Here is a 21,344-nt window from a genome sequence, read left to right on the forward strand (position 1 = left end):
CTTAATGATATTTTTCCTATTATTTGAATCCTCTTTTCTTCAGCTTATTTGCATGCATTACATCATGTTTCATTTAGGATTTGATACGGTCAGAAGTTGGGGATAAAAGACAGTGTAATAAAAGGCTGGTTTAATCATGAAATTTTCTAGGACTGGAAGCTGCTGGGACCAGTTGGGACCAGTCGTGGGCAAAAGAAACAGGTTTTGTCCACCGTTACAGTCTTCCTAGAGCAAAGTGGAGGTCTCTGTCTGCTTTAGGAGAGCCAACTAAACCAGATCGTTCCCCTCCATACATGTGTATTATCCCATAATATGCCAAGACAGCTCCTGCAGAGTCCTCGGTAGCAACTTTGCTGCCCAGCTGCGATGTCCCACCACGTGGGGACAGCCCTTGGGCAGGGTTTTGTCTGCAGCATCCAGAGCTAAGTATAATTGCTTAGAGTTAATCTGCCTTGGTAGTTTAAAGCAAGACTATAGTCATAGTTATTGGGTTTTGTATTAAAATGCCTTTTTTTTTCTTTTTTTTCTTCAAGTCCTCATTAGGTTTAGCAAACTGGCTGTAGAGGCGATTACGTTCTGGCTGGAGAGACATGCATGGGTGGAGCAGGGCTGCATGTCCTGAGGTTCCCCTTCCCTCTCAATTCTTCTTGCTGCTTCAAGAAACAGTCATTTGTGTAAAGCCAGGTTTGCAGCTTTGATTGAAAATGACTGTGCAAAACCCCATCAAAGCCATGCATGCCCTAGAGTCATTTAAGAAAAAAAAAATCTAAAAGGCACCTTGGAGTGTGTGAGCTCCCTGAGATGCCAAGGGCCATCGCCTGTGGTTTGCTGGTGTCCCCAGGCAGGACCTAGTAAATCTTTGCCTGCCCAAAGAGCCCAAAAAAAAAAGGAAGAAAGAGAGGAAGGATGAATTGCGCTCTCTGAGGTTTGGAATGATTATTAAGTGCTGGCCTACTGCCTGATGACTGTCACTGGTTTGCAGAAGTGAGACAGATCTGGGACAGGTGGCTATAGCTGCATAGCTGGGAAGTTGTGCTTTTAATTGCTAATTAAAGTTACCATTTGCATTTGGGGTTTTCCTTTTTAAAGAATGACATCATATTACAAGAGAAACTGCTAGCGTTATTTATTTACAGCACAACCAAACTGGCAACTTGCTCTAGCTGCTTTGCTGGTACATCTGTATTTCACCTATTGCCTACTTTTGCTTTCCCATCTGTTTGGGGTTTGGGTTTTTTTTATGACTTCTGTCCTGACAGCCCTTGTTCTTTTAGTCCTTGACTCCTCTCCCATGCAGACATACAATCCTGTAATGTTTTCCTTTTTGTCTTTATAAACAATAAGCAGGCAGTCTAATAGTGTAAGTCTGAAGTCAAGGGAGCTTTGCAGATTCAGCTTGACAACTCCTCTCGCTGAATTATTTAAAAGCCATAAACAAAAGAAAGCCCATCTAGAGCTTCAGGTGGCTTTTCATCTCATATTGTGGAGAATGCCTGTTAGGCGAGTCCTGCTAATTTTGCCCATTTAAATCTACGGAATTTAGTAGAATAGCAAACGCAGTTAGAATTCAGGGGCTACCTCTTGGTATTCCTTAGGGGAGGGTAAGTTGCAGGGAGGTGAATGAGCAAGTCGAGGAAAGTGGAAGGTAAATGAAAGAATAGGGAATTTCTCTCTAGTAAGAGCTGTGCGCCAAGTTTGGATTTCTTTTTTTCCCCTCTTGCAATCAGTGACCTTGTCTAAAGACATCTTATGTTTTTCTTCTGACTTTAATCTCAGTCCTTGGTGGGGTTTTTTGGGTTTGGGGGTTTTTTTACATCCTTTGTTTTTAAATCTAAAATGCTTTTCAACAGCTGAATGACCCAGTGATTTCTGATTTCTCAGGTGCATTTTTGTTGCTGGTATCACTCGTCCTTCTGGATTTGGGAGTGTTTTAGATGGATAGGATTAGGGAAGCAGGCAGCAGAGCACAATTGAGTCCTCTAGATGATGCAAAGTTCATTATTACCTTTTGTATAGTTCATTCTGCAGAACGAAGTAGGGAAGATGTCATGCTTTGCATTTATTGTACTAAAGCTGTAAAGCTGTACTTTCATCATTCTTAATACCTAAGGCATGGCTGTCTTCTCTTCCCACTCCCTTCTCCCCCCAGATAAATACAATGGAGAAAGCATCAGTAGTAGGATATTAGAGAAGCAACCTCATATGTATCATCTGTACTCTGTATGGTTTTGTTTAATTAAGTTCGTCACCTTTTATGTACAGTCAGACCTTATTAAAATTCAATTTACTGTACTGTCTTTTTCCATACCAGCCATACATTTTGGTAATCAAAGCTGGTATTTTGCAGTGTGGCCTTACTTTGAAAACTGACCTGCAAACATGGCTTGTGGGCTTCAACATGCCTTCTTTTAGAGATTTCAGCATCTTTCAGTTTACAAACGAAAGAGCGCTCTCTTCCAAACAGCCTTGCAGACATGACCCAGCTGAAAGTCCAGTTCACCTCCCTTTTGCATAAGGTCATACTAGATTTACAGAGACCGTGCTGACCATGAACCAGGCCAGCTCTAAACCCCTTCTTGGCTGTAGGTGAAGAGGAGATGGTGCTGCTGGCTGGGGGAGGATGCTCAGCTCTGCTGCCCCATTCTTACCTGTGTTTACCCTGTACCACAGGAACAGAAAACAGTAGACTTTTTTTAACACAACCATATGACTTGAATATGTGCAGGGAGAAGATTTAAGTATAAGTGGAATTTTACCTAGTTACTACTCAAGAGTAAACTTGTGCTTGTGACATTAAATGCAGTTTTGGATATCATCGGGACCTGCTGCCTGCAGGTGTAGGCTTTAGCCATTTTTCATTGCTAATCTCAAGTTATCAACATCTCTTCACCTTCATAATTTTCCTGCATGTGCTGGCTAGTGAAAATGTTTGCCCACTGCACTCGGGGCACTTTAGAAACAGTTATTTTGAGGAGAGAAAGCTTGCTGTTTCTGAAGACTAGAGAAGGCCACGTGGTTTGGTACAGCATGCCTGGCCTTGTCTGCATTGCAGGAGGTTTCAGGTACATAGTGCTGCGCTTGATCCTGTTATAACATTAGCTGAATTGGATGTTGAAGGAGAGCAGCAGGTTGTGAATTCTTTCAAGATTAATGGAAACTTTTGTTTTACCTTAATTAAACTTCCATTCCTTAAATCAAAGTCCTCTATCCCAAATAGGTGTATGTTATAAATAGCATTAGTATAGGTATAATTTCAGGAAGCTTATACACGGGATAATGTTAATGTTTGTGCCTTGATTTTTCTCTGCAAGAAACAACTGGTCCCTCCTTTTATCTCCCCAGGTCCTGGTGATTTCACTTCTGTGGCACACCTCTATGTGTTGCATAGAAAATACAAGAAATATATATATATATATATGTATGTATGTATATATATTTCTTGTAGTGGCTTATGCAGCTACAAGCTGGGCCACCTTGCAGACAGGTACCCTTCCCTCTTCTGTTCTTAACCACCACGCAGCTTGCAGCCCTTTGGGTGGCAGCAGCCTCCAGGGATGAGATACTTTTGCTCTCCCGCTGTGCCTCACTTCCCCTCCCCGTGCTGTAGCTCTGCTCGCCATGCAGATGTGTAATCCTCCACTCTCCCTGCCTGCAGCCTCAGCTGGAGATGCAGCATCTTACATACACTGTTGTTCCTACCACCCCCACCCCAGACAGCATCCTCAGCACTGACACTTAGACCCATGGCTCTGTTCCTGTTGCTATTAAATATACTATTCCTGGCTTAAAGAGAAATGAAGGCTTTGATTTCCATGGCTGCCAGACTTCTGGCCCATCTAGTAACACAATTAGAAGGCTTGCTGATGCAGTGAAACCTTCATCCTTCTTTTCCATCTGGCATGAGCAAAACATTCAGAATAGTTAATGTTTTTTGCAGATATTGAGCACTTGAGTCCCACTGCAACATTGTTCCCAGACCCATTAATGAAATGGTCAGGATTTTAACATAGGTCCAGAACTTGCAAAGTTGTTTGGTTTGGGATACTGTAGTATCAGAGTTTGGGTTTGGTGGTGGGATCCCACTTAAAAATGGATGGGTATGTTCAAGGGATGTTATTACAGTTAAAGCATACAAATTAAATGTCAGAATTCAGGTTGCTTTAATGTGACCCTTTTTTGCATCTCTGTGTCAGGCCAGTCTTAGAGGTGGAGGTGATTTCATTAGGATGGTGCAAAGAAGCTGCAGTCGGCAGGAGATCCAATTTACTAGGTGTTGTCCAAAGAGACCGCAAGTGACAGCTTCCTGCCCCAGAGAGTTGACAGCCAAACTGTATAAAATGAACAGTAGCGGAGTATGAATCCATTATCAGTTTTAAATAAATTGATTTCCTCAGTCCATCAGCTATTTCAGGAGTTCCTGCCAAAGCATTCCCCTCTTGCTGACCCAGCCAGCCCAACTTGGCTTGGCTCCCTTCGTCATTCCTGACATCTCCTATGATTAACCCATTCTCCTGTATTGATTGCCACCATCTGTGGTTGTAATGTAATGCATTAATTGCACTTCCACTTCTGCTTTGAGGGGACAGTGTCACGTGAGGGGTTTAGTAAGGTTTTTCTTTCCAGCCTGTCACACTAGCACTGGCCAGCACGTTGCCACCAGTTACACAGCTGCAAGACCTCTTTCTCCAGAAGTTAGTTCAGGGCTTTATCCGCCCTGTCTTAAGCCTATGGTAGCTTTAATACCTCAATATTAGTCAAGCCTTTTTCTCTTTTGCTTTAATTAAGTGAATTCTGTGTTATTTAATCTTCTGCACAACCTGTCTCAGACTGGGAGCCGTGCAGGAACTGGTAGCTTTGTGATTACTCGCATGTAAGCAACACTTTGTACGTCATTCTGCTTGGAGAAGGAAGGCTCTGTATCCTACCATCATGAGACAGGCTTCATATCAATACTCAGGTCCCTTAGTCATAGAGATCCAGTTGCCAAAGATGTCGAGGACATGAGCTCCTCTTGGTTTCATTGAGAACTTCTGACAATCCATCCAGCTTTGCTGAGAGGCAGGCACTTGAATTAAAGGGACTGACAGTAGGCATCATCTGGGTCTGAAACATTTCATCACATGATAATTGGGAAACCTGAAGTGTTTCCACAGCATGTAATTTGCATACAGAGCAGAATTCATGATTTTTGGAAAAAAACAAGGCTGGACTTGCCCCAGTATGGGCTCTTGGACTGAAATCTAGATGGCTGCCAGGCACTACCAAAAAAAACCCATCCCTGATACTTTGGACAAATCAATTTGGCTGTCAGCTACAGCCTCAACCCCAGGAACCAGTGTTCTTCTGTACCAAATGGGGGAAGCAAACAAAACTGCTGGATCTAGAACTGTAGGTTGAGGGCACAGAGGAGCATGTCCTCAGAGCTGCCACAGTTATGTGGGTGCCACCATTGTTTGGGACCACTGTGAGGGTCATCTGGGTGCGGGAAGGGAGGAGGAGATGGCGGGGTGGGCTCTGCGTGGCCTGAAAGACTGGTTTGACTATGGGTTTGTAGAAGAGTGAGGATATTGGGACACCTGATATTTCCCAAGATTCCTAACTGTTCAGTGTGTTGTGAGCACTCAGTGTCATTCAGGAATTTCTTGCTCTTCACCCATACTCCTGGCATGGGAGCCTGGTATGAAACTCCCCAAGGGTTAGATGAGTTGTTGGAGCGCTTGAGAGATGCCAGACACTGATGTAGGTCTAGGACCTATGACTGGTAGGTAAGAGTCCTGCATCCCATGGGCTTAGATGTGTGCATAGGTGTGAACTGTGGGGTGGGAAGGGTCATTAAGTGTTCTTTAAAACCCTTGGCTAGGTATCATGTTGGAACTGGTGTGTTCAGCCTCACCTGGCAGGCTGTTGCAGTTTAAGGTTGATTTTTAGCGTGCTTGATAGCAGTGGGTTGTCCCCCTAGTGTGTTTGGGAGAGGAACACAGCTGGAGCCGATTTCTCATCAGCAAATAAGTAAATACTGCAGTTCAGAAAAGGAATGCTTATTAGGAGAGTTAAATCTCAGTGGTATTTCTCCCTGCTTTTTCTCTTCAGTGCTTCGTTGTGAACATCTGGATTAACCTTGGGCAAATCCACTGAGTGTGTTGCCTCGGTTTCCCCACATGTCAACGTAGGATAATACTTAGCTACCTCACCAGGGCATTTGTTACACTTAATTAATGTTGTAATGTGTCTTTGGTTCCTCTGATAAAATGTGCTGTGCGCATGCTAAGTTGTTTTTACTGATTGGATTGTTAATTAAATGTGCACATATAAATGATTTATTGGTATTAGAGAACTAAGACTTAATAATTTAAAATATTAACGTCAAGGTGGTTGGGTCAATTTTAAGCCTGTATCATTCAGCTATTTAGAGACTGAAACTAATGGCACTGGGAGAGGAAGGGAAGCAGGAGCTGGACCAGCTAATGGCTTATTTCATGGTATTTCTATGTGGGGATTGATTAAATAACAGGATCCAAACTCCAGTGCCTGCCCCAGGGAAGCCACTGGCAGCATCAACAGTGTGCTGAGCTTCATAGAGCACGGGAGGTTTGTCACCTAGCAGTGATGCCTCTTGGCCCAACTTAGAAACCATTTGTCAGCCTTTGGAGGAGTGTGCTCCAGCTCAGTGTGGCAGCTGATATGCAGTATTAGCTCTTGTGTATCAGGAAAAAGCATGACAGAAAGGATATCTGGGGCATGTGTGCATCTGCAAGGCTGCTGTTGTGGATCACCTTCTCCTGTTGAAACCTGGCCCAGCAGTGGCTTGTTCCCACAGAATAACATGAAGCCTAACCATAAGGCTTCTGCCTCCTTCTGTTCCTCTCTCCTCTGTTTTTTTTTTATCTTTGCAGATGTTTCTGAGGTGGATGTGGGAGTGAGCTGTAGTTGACAGCCCAGGCAGGGACCAGAGGAGCAGCTATGTCATCCTAGCGTGGTAATGAGTTCAGGGACCTAGAAGTACAGAACTAAGAAGAGAAGGCCTGTGGGAGCAGATACAGCTGGTTGATTGGATACTGGGACCAGGGAGGAAGGTTAACCGTCTATTCCCTTTCTGAACCCAAGGAAGATGTGCACATTGGTGTTGATGCTAGCATGTTGGAGGTGAAAGGGTTGGAAAGAAAAGGAAACTGTTCCGTAAGCAGGATTTTCAAAGGTGGATTTACAAGGAGAGGGAGAAAGAGATGGGAAGATGTACACAGTGCTGTAGAAGAGGCAGTTGAAACTCAGGAGCGGAGTGCTGAAAGTAGGGTTCTGATGAGAGATGCCATGCAAGGGACAACGATCTCACAAATACAAAAGGCCCGAAGGATATAGGACAGATGGTCTGGGAAAGATGAAAGCGTTCTTGCACAAACTAGGGAATTGCTGATTGAAGTGTGAAGAGGAATATTTGAAAGAGGGAACTGAGCAGCTGAGGAGTGTTTGGATACAGTTGAGTTGGAAGAGAAAGCACTGACTTGGCAAAAAGGAGAAGGAAGAAGAATAAAGAAGGTAAGAGGGATGGGGGAACGCATCATGAGTGTGAAAGAAAGAGGCTTAAGAGAACCAACTAAACATGAAGCAGGGCTTAAACAAATTGGAGTTTGCCCTTCACAGCAGGGCAAGGAGTGTGTTGTAAATTAAAGATGACCGAGGAGCTGAGACGCACAGGAAAAGATGTCTTTTACCATCTCTCAGGAGTTTCCCACCAGCATCCGTTCCTTCCCGGTGCAGCAGCTGGGAGTGGTGGTCCTTGCTGTGCTTCAGGACTGGGTTGTGTAGCACTTGTGGTAGGCTGTGCTTATAGGGTGAACTGCTTGTCTGTCTAATGTAGGGTAACTTGGACTGAAAAGGCTTTTCATATTCTACTGATTTCTGTTTATGGCTCCTGATCCCTGATGGTTTGCCAATGGTCTGTGCAAAAATCAAAATCTAAAACTGCCAGATTTAGGTCACATTTCTGAATAATCTCATGCAGATTGGTGGCTGTTTCTTTAGCTTGCACGTTTTATTTCTGATGAGGGTTTGGAAGGGAAGCATAAGCAACAGTGATAGCGATAGTAATGATAGCACCCTGGGGCTTGGTTTTGCCACATACAGCACTGATGGGCAGGGCAGCATGCTCCTTTGGCTAGGGAGAGATTAAATTCATTATCTCCAGCATGATGTAATGACTGACTGCAACAAACAGTAGAAGAGAGAGGAGGAAAATGTATCGGCAGAGGGAGTGCAGGGCAGTGGAGCTCAATATTCCCACATGCAGAGGATGTGACTTGCCATTTGGGGAAAGGGGGTTAATGACAACATAATTTGGTTTTAACATAGGTCTCCCTACCTTGCCTGATGGGGAGTGTGCAACAGCTGCTAGAGCTGTGTACTTCACTTTGCAGTAGATGCAGAATAATAAGTGTCTGATGAGTTATTCTCATCTTGAATTCTAAATAAATTAGGCGCTCATCAAAACCAGTTTTGTTCCAGAACAACTAAATTACAGAGGCGGTCGCCTGTAATATATCAACGGTTCCTGGGGCGGGCTTTGCTGGCTGGCTTTCCTGCCTTTGCAGAGCTTTCTTTGCCCTCTTCCCATCAGTCTCATTGGCCTCCGTTTCCATGCTGAATTCAGAAGACAGTGTAGAAACGAGCAAATTGGTGCCTGTGTGCAGCACCATACACGTGCATACTTCTATTTTCTTCTAGCCTGGTCTTCAGTTGCCTTGTCGATCTTGTTTTCTTGAGAGCTACATGCTGAAAAGAAGGCTCATGCTAAGAAAAAGTGATTTCTTACTTGGCTGAGAGATAGCTTACTACTTATTTGAGTGTGTCACTGGAGCAAGCCTTGGACTGTTTTCCTCTGGGCACCCATGTACTGTGAATACAGATACCTGGGTATAGATGATAGTAAATAAGCTGCCAGTTACACAGCATCTTCTTGTGCTGAGTTTGGTCTGAATAGGAGTAGAAAAATGCATTAAGTGTAAAATCCAAAAATGAGAAGGCTGTTTCTTCAGGGAGCAGGAGAGAGGGATTTATTCATGTATTGAGTCACGATTAGAAAATACCAGATGTGGAAGTGTCAGAAAACTTGATAAAAGCATCCCTGGTACAGAGGTTAAAGTCTGGAATTGCAGAAAAATGAGGGGGGGATTCAAGGAGATGTTGAATTTCTACCTGCGTGCGTTTCCTAGCGAGACATGCTTCATCTCGTGCAGAAGCTGCAAACTCTGCATGATGTAGGATGATGAAAACCCTAATTTGTTTGAAAGCTTTTTTGCCTTTATAGTGTGTCCATGAATTCCTACATGAGAAGAAACTATACGAGTGTGCATATGATTGTAGGCAAGTCTTTCTGTAGAAAGCGAGCCCAATGAGTGCCATCATCTGCAGGTCTGTGGGTTAATGTCTTAAGAAAATATCTTTATTATGCTGTGCAGGTGTAGTTGTATAGCATTTATAAAGTTAAAAACACAAAAGAGTGTGTATTTGCAGCTGGATCTGTGCTTCCTTCTAGACAAGATGTTTGAGTTGTTGCTTTTTGCAGGGGGGACCAGATAAGCCTAAGGAGGCTTTATCTCTGTGTGTACAAAGGAATTGCCTTCAGAATGAGATAAAAATACAGTTTCTAAGGATTAAAAGACACGGTTTAGGCATGCATATTCTGTTCCAGTTTTAAAACCTAAAGACATGGGTGTTGCTGCTTTTGAAATGTCTTGGTACAACATCTTTTGTATGTTAGACCTCGTTCTTTAAAGAATAACTTGGTTTAAAGAAGTAATTAATTTCTGCTTGGGCCTGATGTTCACGGTATAGATAATAAACATTCCCTTAAAATTGTTCAGAAGGAATTAATATTAGGTGAATGTGATGGTGTATAAAGTAAATTCTGGCACACAGGGAGATAGAGGATTGTGCACCACTTTAACCATCCCACCATGCATCCCTTCATTGGTAATGATTGTATCGCAACAATGGAAAAAAGAAAATAAAGTTCCGCGTGCAGCACATTGTCCTGCTGGGAAGAGATCTAATCTAGCAGTTTAGCTTTTAAAAACCTTTTGATTTTTGTACATTAGAGGTTCATTGTGTTTCCTAGGTTAGACTTTGTAATTTTCTTTCAAAAACAAAAGCTGACTTGAGTTGTACAACAAGAAAATAACCAGGTCTCAGGGGAATTAGAGTGAAAAGCCATTAGAATCTGCTAATTACAAGATGAAGAGCAGTGGTGGTCTGTTGGGGAACCGCTTTCACATATTTTGATGTATGAAAAGACTTTGCGCGTGATGTCGATGGGAAAAGTTTCTGTGAAATATGTCTTGCGGATGGTCTGCTGCTCAGTCCTAAAAGCTAGCACCTGAGTAATAGTTGCCATCTTCAGTAAGGACTGAGTAGCATTATGTAAAGGGCTTTATGTACAAACAGCACTAGATTTAGTTCGACTATAAACTTTTATTCTGCCTATAAATAACATAAGACAATGGCCACTTGAGTGCAAGCTTTCTCACCCAGTATATTTTCCCATTGAATCAACAACTTTGCTTAATTAGGCTCCAGTTCCTTTGAGTAAGGGCTCAGGGTTCTCTGGCAGCAAGTCCGTCTGCTTGAAAGAGCATTGCTGACGAACCAGCCATTCGTTAGCAAAAACGTCTGCTGGGGTGGGAAGGTGAGAAGTTGTTAATTTAAAATAAGATCTTTAAGAACCCTAACTGTGAATCCGTAGAACAAACCTAGCTGAAAATCCAGAAAATTCACGCTTACCTCAGTGATGACTGCGCTGGAAGTTTTGAGGCGAATATGCTTTATTAGTGCAGAAAAGGGGGGATAACAAAGAGGTACAAACTTCATGGCCTGTAATTATTTATAATATGGTGAAAGTCCCAAATAAGATTTCCAGTCCAACACACGAACATGTGCACATATAACTTGGAAACACATCTTGCTTTGCCATTGACATCTTTATAATCCTGCAGAACAATTTCTTCAGCTTGTTGTGTTATTGCTGGTATCTGTAGAAGGTAGCGAGGAGTGCAAAAGTAGGAATAAATCCATGTTGTATCATTTCTCCTTCAGCCAAACTTTCTTCCTTCCTCAGCACGGGCCTTGCAGGAAACACAGTCAGATAAGTTTGTTTAAAGGTTAGTTTTGTTGGGCTAACGGCACAGAGGAGTGCTGCTGCATCTTTTATGTGTTGGCTTACATGGTCAAAGCTGTGGTTGTTAGCTACCCGCTGCAGTTCCCAACCTTCAAACACCCTGACTGTTCCTAGTAAGACTAGCCTTAACAAAACTACTGCATTTACAAACTATAAAAGTGTAGGTTTTGTTCACATGTAAATGTTCTGACTCACAGTTTCATTCCCAACAAGGGGGACCAAGATCTTTCAAAGTCAGCATCCAGGCTCCTCTTGTGTAGACCATGCTCCAGCTTTTCCTTCAGTGTGAGCTTCTGAATTTCACTTTAAGGATTGATGTATGTGGGGTAACAGAGGAGGAATGGTCTCACAAAGGATTATATTAAAGGAAAAAAAGAAAGATGCAAGTGATTTGTGCTCATCATGCCTATTTTGAGCCCCTTTGGGACAGGTTCTCCATTTTGTGTCAGGAAAGGAAGACAATAAAATACTCAGCTGTGATTTTGCATAAGCCTGCTGGTGAGAGCACCAGCTTAACTCCTGGAGCACTGCGGCTGCAAGTGGTCGTCCATGGTGGCTCTTTATTAGTAAAGAGGGATGGCTAGAGATGAGCCTTGCTGTTACTGGGAAGATGGGTTTACAGCTTAGCTAGAGGGTCTGTCTGGAGATTTCCCTTGCTATGTAGAGTTGAGTCTGCTTGGATATCAGTGTGTGTCCCTCCAAGGAGATGCGTGTGTGGTTTTAACAGCTGTCCATCTGGGGTGATGTTCATTTAGTTTCCCCTGCTACTGCCACCGCCTCCCCCCTCCCCCAATGTTTTCTTGCACAAAGATGTAAAGAAAGAGTAAAGAGCTACAATCTCAGCTGTCTTTTACGCCCTGTCGCCCTGAAGCAGCTCCGACAACTTTTCAGTTGTTCAGCTGAGTTTCCTCAAGCTTCGCAAAACATCCAGAGCATTTCTGATTCTCTTAATGCCGACTGTTCTTGCATGAATACCAGCAGGCAGCCAGACTCTCCTTCTTTTCCCTTCCTTCCCTGTACAAATTGCTTCCCCAGGGCCATCCAAATACAGGGCTCATCTAGGAGGGAAGGAAATCAGTGTGCTTCAAAGCCCAGCTGTCACCAGGTGAATAATTCTTTCAAATGATGAATGTAGCAGGTATCTCATCTACTCAGGAAGGTCCTAAATTTGATTTTGTTTTTCTTTGCCATCAAGAATGTGCTGCAGAAATTTCTTCTTTTGGCACAATCAAAGTCCCTTTGAATCCCAAGGGCGAATGCTCCTAAGTTCCTGTGGGTGGACCAGTTGTGTTCATCCAGTGCCACATCCAGGAGAACGGGGATGTGTCAGGCTCAGGACAGAGGTGTTTCTGTCTGGTCTGTCTTTGCACTCAGGTCTGATTTACAACTTCATTTGGCATAATGCCTACCTCTGTATGGATATGTGTCCAGTCTGTAGGCAATAACAAAGATTTGTGGTGGAGTCAAGTCCTTCCCAATGTCAAGGAACTGTCCTTCAGACTTCCCTCTGCAGTCGAGGAAAAAGTTGGCAGGTGCGGAAGGCCGTTCATAAGTCTTAGCACAGAACTTCAGCCCTGGAGCATCTTAGAGCAGTTCTGGACCTGCACCCTATATTAATCTTAACATGAGTCCTGAGATGCACCTAAATTTGTCAATTAATCTTTCTAAATTCATATGTAATGCCAAGAGACAAGAAGATGCATACTTTTGATATCCCCAGAGCCTTGCTCTTTTCTGTTGACTTAACAGGACCAAAACTCTTAAGCTGTCTCCCATCAATTTTATGGCTGTCCCTGGCTTGTTGAGATGCCACATTACATCATCACAGGGGACCCGAGTGCACCACAGCATGTCTCCACCAATTGCTCCTTATCTGCCTTGATGTCCAGAGGAGAGGTTGCCACATTTCATCAGGTTACGCAGTCGGTGGCTTTCCACTGGGGTGCAGTAATACTTGAGATTAGCAGCCACATGGAACAAAATGCTGTTGCTTGCCAGGCAGTAAACGCTCATCCCTTGATTTTTGTTCTGTTTGTTCATTTTTTTTTCTTCAATCTTGTTTTAGCAAAGGCAGCTAGCACCTTCTGTCTCTGCTGTTAAGAAAGGCTACAGGTGCTAACCACCCATAGGAAGGGGTGCATGCGTAGAAGAGTCATTTTAATAACCGATTTCTTCAGAGCAGGACTACTTAGTTGGGGTGGATCCCCAACACATCCCCTGCTTCTGCTTTGGGAGTTTCTGGATCCTGCAGACAACAAATGTGGGAGGGATGAGGAAGGCCAGCCTTTCAGCCTTCTTGGCCTGGATAGAAACACCAAGTGATTATGGTAAAGTAGAACATGCAACCACAATGGATGGTGATACCCTGTTTTTCATGCCTGAGATATATAGATACTCGTAGTGGTGCGGTAGGGGAAATGGATGTTCTGCCAGTTAAGTGGTCGTAGTGGTTATCTTTTGAGGATGTGGTGACTCCATTCATACATGTCCTGGCAAAAGGATTAGTTCAACATGCACACAGCTGTTGCGAGTTACAAACTGCAGATCTAAGCAACTTCACGACTTGCTTAGGTGTTTAACATGTTGAGTATATCGGCTGTTTTACAGGCAATGTGAAAGGAAGAGAATTGTTTCTATAGAGGATTAAAAACAAGTTATTTAGCTGTGTTCCTGGGGAAGCAGTGCTAGAGTACCTTAACAAGCAAGTCACTGTTTGTTCGATGACAGATTTGGTGCTAATTTTGCTGCTGTCTGCTCCCATTTGCGTCTCGTGGTTGTGGATGAAAGCAGCAGAGCGGTGATTAGCTCAGACCCTGCTGAAAAAAAAAAGCCAGTGGCTTCTGAAGAACAGGGGAGTGAGAGTATATTACCCTCTGGCGTTTTTATTTTATTTAGCAGGTAAAACTGTTCATTGAACCAGAGTTCATTTACAGTGGTACCCCAGCAGACTGCAGCAGCAGGATGAATTACCAATCACTCACAGAGCAAACAGGAATCATTCAAACCCTGGATAATCTGTACTCGGGAGTTCAAGTCTCTTGTGCTGCGCACTAGATAGCTGCCGGTGCCTCTCCCTTGCCTTCAAAATCCAATTGGGTATCCTGGTCCCTGTTCTAGTCCCCAGATCACATTTTTATCTGCATTCCCCCCCGGTGGGTTTTGATTTTAATGCTGTTAACCAGAAGCTGGGCAGTTCACAGGTTTAGACTCTTTCAGCCACCAAATTAATGGAAACTGGAGTATATGCTTCCTTTGAGGGTATACTTTGTTTTCAGGAGCTTTGACTTGGAGGATCATTGGTGAGATAATATCAGGAGTCTTAACTAATCCCCTAATGATTGTACCGGGGTGAACAAATCTATCTATAACAATTAGCCCAGTGGTCCACCACAAGGCTACTCTTACCTCATAAGTGGGGTTTTGCGTGGAAAAGTATTTTTCTCCCTTTGCTTCAAAGCTGGTGGCTGTGCAAAATCCCGAACCTCGTGGCAAGGCAGCGTGCAACGCTGTTGGGGCTGGGTCGAGCTGCCTTTCTGCTCCCTTTGGAGCGGGGTGTATTCTAGTCACTGAGTTTATTAAAAATGCATGTGTTAAGCAATGGGATAATTACAGCAAGTTTGGGGATGGATAGCAGCAGTGAGAGAAATTGAAAAATGTGTCTGAGAAGATATCAGCCGTTTTTAGAGAAAATGGTTCGCAGCGGACGGTTTGGCATTATACGCTACAACTGCTGGTGCAAGAACGGATGCAGGACACTGGTCTGGGAGCAGCAGTTCAACCTTGGCATCTCCAGGGCTGTTGCCAGTGCCCCAGCGCTTATGTGCTTTAGGTTTATTGGCACTGTATTGTTCCTCTGGATTTCCCCATTTGAACAATTTTGGTTTGGGAGTGTGTGTCTGCACTTGCTGGTTGCATCAGGAATGCGATCTCAAGAGCAGGGGCTGTCTCCCCCAGTTTTTGCCTGGGGGTTGCCTGACTGATGCAGCAGACCATTGATTTGCAGACAACTAGGATATCTCCAAAGGCAACTCCATCAACTAGCAGGAGGTAAGTAGATGCTGCCTTTCTGAATAAAGTAGGGCTGGAGCCCTCCCTGTTTATCTTCCCTTCCAAACTGCTGCTGTTCTCTAATCTCTTCTCTTGTTTTACTTGCCTGAAACCTCTTGGCTCTGGGAGAGGTTGCACGGCCTCAGAACCGGAGAGGTTTTGTCATGATGATTAGTCGGTTTAGTTAGGGCGCTGGAGACCTTTGCCCATACACTGCCAAAAGATGAAAATTATTATTATTATTTGCCCACTTTACAGGGAGACTGTGAGGATTAATTCATGTTTGTAAATTGCTTTGGAGATTTAAAGCTCTGTACAAGCACTACGGGTTATTGCTTTCTAATTCTTTAAGGTAATATAACTTTTATAAAGACTTTTAGCCTCAAAAGCATCTTGGAAATGGGAAGAGTTAAGTCCCTTTGAAATTAGATATACTTCTAATGTTTAAGATAAAAACAACTGCTGCTTCTTCCAAAAAAGAAATAAAAAAAAAAAAGCGATGGCAGATTGTGATAGTGCCTCTTCTTTTTTTCCAGGAGTCCAATGTGCTGATTGCTGCTAACAGTCAGGGTACAATTAAGGTAAGTTATTTCATGCATCTCCTCTTTAAACGCTTGAATCTGTGGTTAGTAAAAAGCGAGGTCAGAGAAACCGTACAGCCAGAACAAACCATGAGAGGAGGTCATCCCAACTGTAGAAGTTTGTAGTTTAAATGATATATTTGCCTCTGGCACATGGTGGAGCAAGCAGACGGCACACCAGCAATGAAACCCAGTTAAAGCAAGGTGTAGAAAAGCTGCTGGCGGCAGCCATCCAGCACCCACTGTGCCTCCGCTGCTCCTTGGGGACCTGGTAGCATGGAGAGTCTGGCACAAGCATCTCCCCAGGCTCATGCTGGTTCTTGTGGCAGTGGAGGCTGTGCAGTAACTCGCTGGCGTTAACCAGAGCCCATCCTCTGGCTGCTGCCACCGATGCAAGGTGCAGCAGAGCTGAAAACAGAGCTCCTGATGTGCAGCCAGCTGGAGCAATGTTTGAAATGAGCAGGGATGTTCCCTTGCTTTGCTTACTCCAGGTGCCCAGACTGGCTGTAACAGACAGCAGCTGCCAGTGCAGGGTTTTGTGAAAGCAACAGCCTTCCCCGTGCACTGAGACACCAGCGTTTTGCCAGGTTTTCAGCACTTGAATTGAAAGTCTTCCAGAGTGTCTCTGTTCAATGTATTTCTATGCATGAAATGTCAAGCAATATGGAAAAGATTTTTTCCTTCTTTACATGTCTATGAGACAGCCAAGCAAAACCAGTACCTAAACCCAGGCTGGTGCTGATCCTCTGGAGAACCCCAGGTCTGATGCTATCCCAAATTGTACACAGCAGCATTGACCACCACCATGCTTTTGAGGGTTGGTGGTTAACGCCATAGGCTTGTAGCCCAGAGCCCTGGCAGCTTTCTGTAGCTGCTGATAAAGGGGTTTACTTGCTGTTTACAAAGTTACACCCTGGATTATCGCTCTCGTGAAGCTGAGGTCCTCTTCCTGATTTCCCCTTGCATCCCTGTGACAATAGCAGCTCTTTGGAGCCAGCCCAGAGTTGCTGGTCTGAACGGTCCTGGAAAAATCACAAAAAAAAGCAGAAATGGGGAGAGACCCAAGTGGTCTGTGTTTGACTGCATGTCAAGATTTTTTTTTTTTTTTCCTCCTTTTTGGCCATAAATGGCCTGGTTACTCTTGCTGTTGCAGCGTGTGATGCTGTAGCCTCTCATAGGTGATTTATTTAGCAGGCTTTGGAATTGGTTGCTTGTTACTTTGGTCACTTCCTTCTTAGTAAAATGGACAAAATGCACAGATCCTTTTGATACCTTGAAGTGAATCCAGCAGCAACAGGAGAGTGATTAGAGAGGAGAGGTTTTGCTCATGCACTTTGCTTGTTAATGAGAGAAGGTAGACAGAGAAATGTGCAAACAGCCAGGGCTGTCAGAAGTCTGGTGTTTTCATTTGCCTTTGGCACCTTTGAAGGTGGGATGATCCGTGAAGGGACTGGGTTTGCACAAACCCACTCCAGTCTGAGGGCAGATGCCATGCCAGACAGTACCCATGGGCTAAAGCTCTAGAGCTTTTCCTAGTAAATCCAAACCAGGTTAATACAGGCTGTGACAGCCCTCATAGTCACTTTTCTTCTGCCATCTCTAGACCATGCCTTCAGAGGCTGCTGCACCATCTTAGCGCGGACAAGGGAAGTGTGAGTACAGAGGGCTGAGAGGACAAAAGTCTCTGATCTCCATTACAAGATTTCTAAGAGCTGGTTGATTGGGATGAGTGGAAATGAGGCAACAGTAGATGGGTTTGCTTCATGCCATAATTTATTCAAGTGCAAGCAGACATCAAAATCTTATCCCATGTGTGTGATATTATTGCATGCTGGTGAATAAAGGTAAGGGGTGGAGATGGAGGGGTCAGTCCTGTCCTAGTGATCTATATGCTGATGTAGGAGATAATGAATGTCATAAATTCCTAGTCTAAATGTCTCGTCTTCCCTACTGATCAGGTACTGGAGCTGGTATGAAGGGTTTTCTCTCAAGGCATGAGGTACTTGGTCCTGCTGATACGCTACAGTATTCATCTGGGATCTTCAGCAGGACAAGAAACCGAAACGACCTTGATGTTCCTCCCCAAAACCATCATGTTTGGGTTTTTTCCATTTATGGACTTTCTAGGACCTTTTGAGACACTGGAAACACCAGTGAACTGTCTGCCATCAACATTAACTCCACAGACTTTGCTGCTGCTGGTGGTGGTGGTATGGTTGTCTAATTTTTATGATAGGAAAACAAATTCTTTTAAATAAAAAACAAAAAGGAATAATAAAATTTATTGAGCCACAAGCTGAAGCTGGAAGATTCTCTCTTGTTGCATATGGGAACAGATTTACTTGGGAAGGGAGCTTACAGGACCACACCGGGCTGTCCTCTGTTGCATATCTCCAGTTACTTTCATCTGGACTGTTCTTCATCCCCACTGGAAAAAAAAAGTATCTAAGCCTTACCTGGACATGCAAGCAATTCACTTTGAGATCCCATAATGGTATGGTTTGGTTGTTCCTTTGATTTATTAATATTTTTTTTAGATGCATTACATGTTGAGAAATGTTACCCACATTGACGCCTCTGGAGACTGAAGTCCTCTGGTCATCAAGAAGAGAATGACAGCTTTCCCTTCCTCCTCTGCTTACGCCCCTGCCTCAACCCAAAGGGGCAGCTCCAAAGGAGAGGATTAAGTTGTCCTCTTGTCGACGTGAGCCTGGGCCTCTCTGCTGCCTGCCACCAGCAACATGCTGAGATGAGGTGACCTGCAGTTGCCTGGGACCTGGACTGACCTCACCAAGACACTGTGGGATAACTATCTCCCTCTCAGTGACCTGGCTGTGTTTATCTCAGCTAGAGGCGGAAGCTTTTAGATCCAGTTACCAAAGCCCAGCACCACTTAATCGCCCGTGTGGTCTGGTTGCATTTGCCCCTCTCTGCACACCATGGAAGCCAAGCATTTTGAATGTTGTAATAAGAGAGTGGATGGAGTTGGTTTGTAATGTGTTTCAGAGCCATGATATAAGTAGCCTTATTTTTAATGGTCATGCATACACTTAATTGTACATATGGAGGGGGAATAAACCATGATGCTAAGAGTTGTTGTTCCTTTGTTGGCAGGATAGCAGGGAGGGTAAGAAGGTGCAGACAGTCTTCGTGAGTAGCAGTCATGCTGAGCTGTCAGGATTGCTGCCAGAACTCATTAAGCTTGAAAGTGGAATTGGTGGGCGTAGCATCTTTTCCTAGCTGTGGGTGGCAAAGGTGCAATGTATACAGTAATACCTGTGGGAAGCATTTTGGTTTGCAAACAGAATCTCTCTGCATTCATTCATTGCAGTACGCATCTCCCTTGCGCCTCTGAGGTTGGGATTGCCACAGGGACTTCAGTGTCCTTGTCAGCAAGGCAAGGCCCTGCTGCAGTCTGGGGCCACCCATCAAGGAGCTGTAACTGATGGCATGTGAAAGGTGTCTTATGTCCTCCAGGTGTTAAAAGCCTGATTCTGATCTTCCCAGGAGGATTGTGTGGTCTTCTCACATCCTTTGGTCACAGAGCAGAAAAGAAAAGCAAGGGTGCTCTTGGGGATATGAACAGAGAAGCAGGGATGAAGCCTTACAGCAGAATTGGGGACAGATCCTGTCCTGATTCAATGCTGGTGCCCGTTTCTAGAGGGGCCTTAGGGAACATATATGCTCCTTCAAAGCTAGAAGGATGTGGGACACACCAAAATTGCTGTTGACTTCTGGAGAGTCTTGTCCAGTGGGGAGAAATGTGATGCTCAGCTCCAAGAGAGGTGTGGATGGCCCTCATGCTGCATGCTGCTTTTCTTCCATGGTTTCTGATATGCCGGTGGGGTGAGAAGTGAGGAGAGAAGGAAGGGAGAGAGAAGAGGGGTGCTAGCTTGTGTCCTTCTCCAAGGTGCTACCTGCAGGTCTCTGTCGTATGAGTCACCTGAGTCACTGTGGCAGAAGGAAACAAAATTGGTTCCTTCTGCCTGATGGCAGCTCTCTGATACATCCCACTGAGCACTAGCTTGATTTCCATTTTGCTCCATTTTTTAAAAAGGAGAGTTTGGTGCTAGGTTGACTGTGCTGGGCTGTGCGGAGCGTCCTTCCCAGCCAGCCATCTCTGAAGGCAGGGCCGGTGTGAGGAGCAATGGCCATAGCTCGTGCTGCTTCCCCTGGTTTCAGGCGTGGGTTTCCCTCAGCCTCTGCCTTGTTTATTGATGCCTGCTAATTAATTTTGCAAGCTGCTGCTGCTGCCATGGCTGCAGTTGTACCCCAGCTCTGTGCTGTGCAGCCACTGCTTGGCAGGTGACCTCATTCCTTCTCTCCCCCCACTTGAAGGTCCTCTGTGTTTTAAATTGAAATCACTCTGACAAAGCTGAGATCTTAGAAAAAAAAGTGCTATTTTGAATGCTGTAAGGTTACTCCTTGAATTAAACAGGGAAAACAGTTTAACATCGGCTGCCTTTGTTTTTTTGGTTTTCATTCTGTTTCAATCAAGATAAAATGCAAATTTGGTGTCTGGCCCTAATTAGAAACACAGCAGCTCATAAACACAAGTTGTCTTTGTCTCTTTGTCACAAGTGGTACACTCCTTATTTTAATCCCCTTAATTTTCTTTCCTTCAGGTAACTCTCTGCAGTTGACATATTAAGTCGCATATAATTACGTACTGTAATCTTTTTTTTTAACAGCAATTGGTCAATATTTTTTTTTAATTAGTTGCCTCCTCAACAAATGGTCCCTATCAGGTTTTCAGCCTTTTTAGAGTCGGGGAGTGATTGAGTTTGGGAGGGACCTCCAGAGGTCTCTGGTCCAACCCCCCCCTGCCCAGAGCAGGACTTGCCTCAAAGTTGGATGAGGTTGCTCCAGGGCCTGGAGATGTTCACAACTCAACTGAGCAAGGATGTCCCTCTGGGAAACCTGTCCCAGCGCTTAACTGCTCTCCTTGCAAAAATTAATTGCAGATGGTGGGCACTTAGAGTCTTTATTCTCATTTTCTTCTTTTGAAAGAACAGGGTTACAAAGGCCTTGGCTGGAAGCTGTCCCAGAAAGATTTTTGCCTCCAGCGCTCATGTCCCTACAAGAGGTGTTGGGTGAGTCAGATTTTTCTTTGAGAAAGGGAATTTAAAACCCTGCCTGCCCAGCCAGCCTCTTTAATTAATTTTAAAGCATTTAATAGAAGAGTAGGAAGAACATGCCTCAGTGCTAAAAAGAAGTCAAGGGGAAATTTAAATTAATATCAATATGTCAGGGCTCTTCAGCAGTGAGTGTGGACGGTTGCTAATGCCAGCATTCAACCCAAGCGCTGGAGCCTTGTTTGTTTAGGGTAATTTTGTTTAACTATGGAAGGTCATAATGACAGCAGCAGATAATTGGAAAGGCAAATCTAGCTCCTTTCTTGCTCAAAAGTCCTCTTTCCTTTCTCACTGCTTTTTGGAGGCCAGAAACACCCAGCAAGGACCTGCAGCAGTCCGGGGGCGAAGTAGTTCCCATTGACTGCAGCGTTTGCTTTGAAGAAATCATCTTGTGTGGTGGCAGCATCCACGTGT

At 44.2% G+C, this 21,344-nt stretch overlaps 1 protein-coding gene and 1 non-coding gene across 7 annotated transcripts in view; both read left to right on the forward strand.

Moving 5' to 3' along the window:
• The window catches only part of COP1 (COP1 E3 ubiquitin ligase), a 130,655-nt gene extending 110,408 nt beyond the window's left edge, over positions 1 to 20,247 (forward strand). For all 6 annotated transcript variants that reach the window (XM_052800522.1, XM_052800526.1, XM_052800525.1 and 3 more), the window contains 2 exons: positions 15,751 to 15,795; positions 17,754 to 20,247. In XM_052800522.1, coding sequence (XP_052656482.1) covers positions 15,751 to 15,795; positions 17,754 to 17,771 — 63 coding nt within the window. In that variant the 3' untranslated portion in view covers positions 17,772 to 20,247. The remainder of the gene's footprint in view (positions 1 to 15,750; positions 15,796 to 17,753) is intronic.
• LOC128148664 (small Cajal body-specific RNA 3) lies at positions 162 to 296 on the forward strand. The gene has a single exon (XR_008237357.1). It is a non-coding gene; the product is annotated as a small Cajal body-specific RNA 3 (non-coding RNA).
• Positions 20,248 to 21,344: the final 1,097 nt, after the last annotated feature.

The sequence above is a fragment of the Harpia harpyja genome, chromosome 11 (assembly GCF_026419915.1).
Source record: "Harpia harpyja isolate bHarHar1 chromosome 11, bHarHar1 primary haplotype, whole genome shotgun sequence".
Taxonomy (NCBI): domain Eukaryota; kingdom Metazoa; phylum Chordata; class Aves; order Accipitriformes; family Accipitridae; genus Harpia; species Harpia harpyja.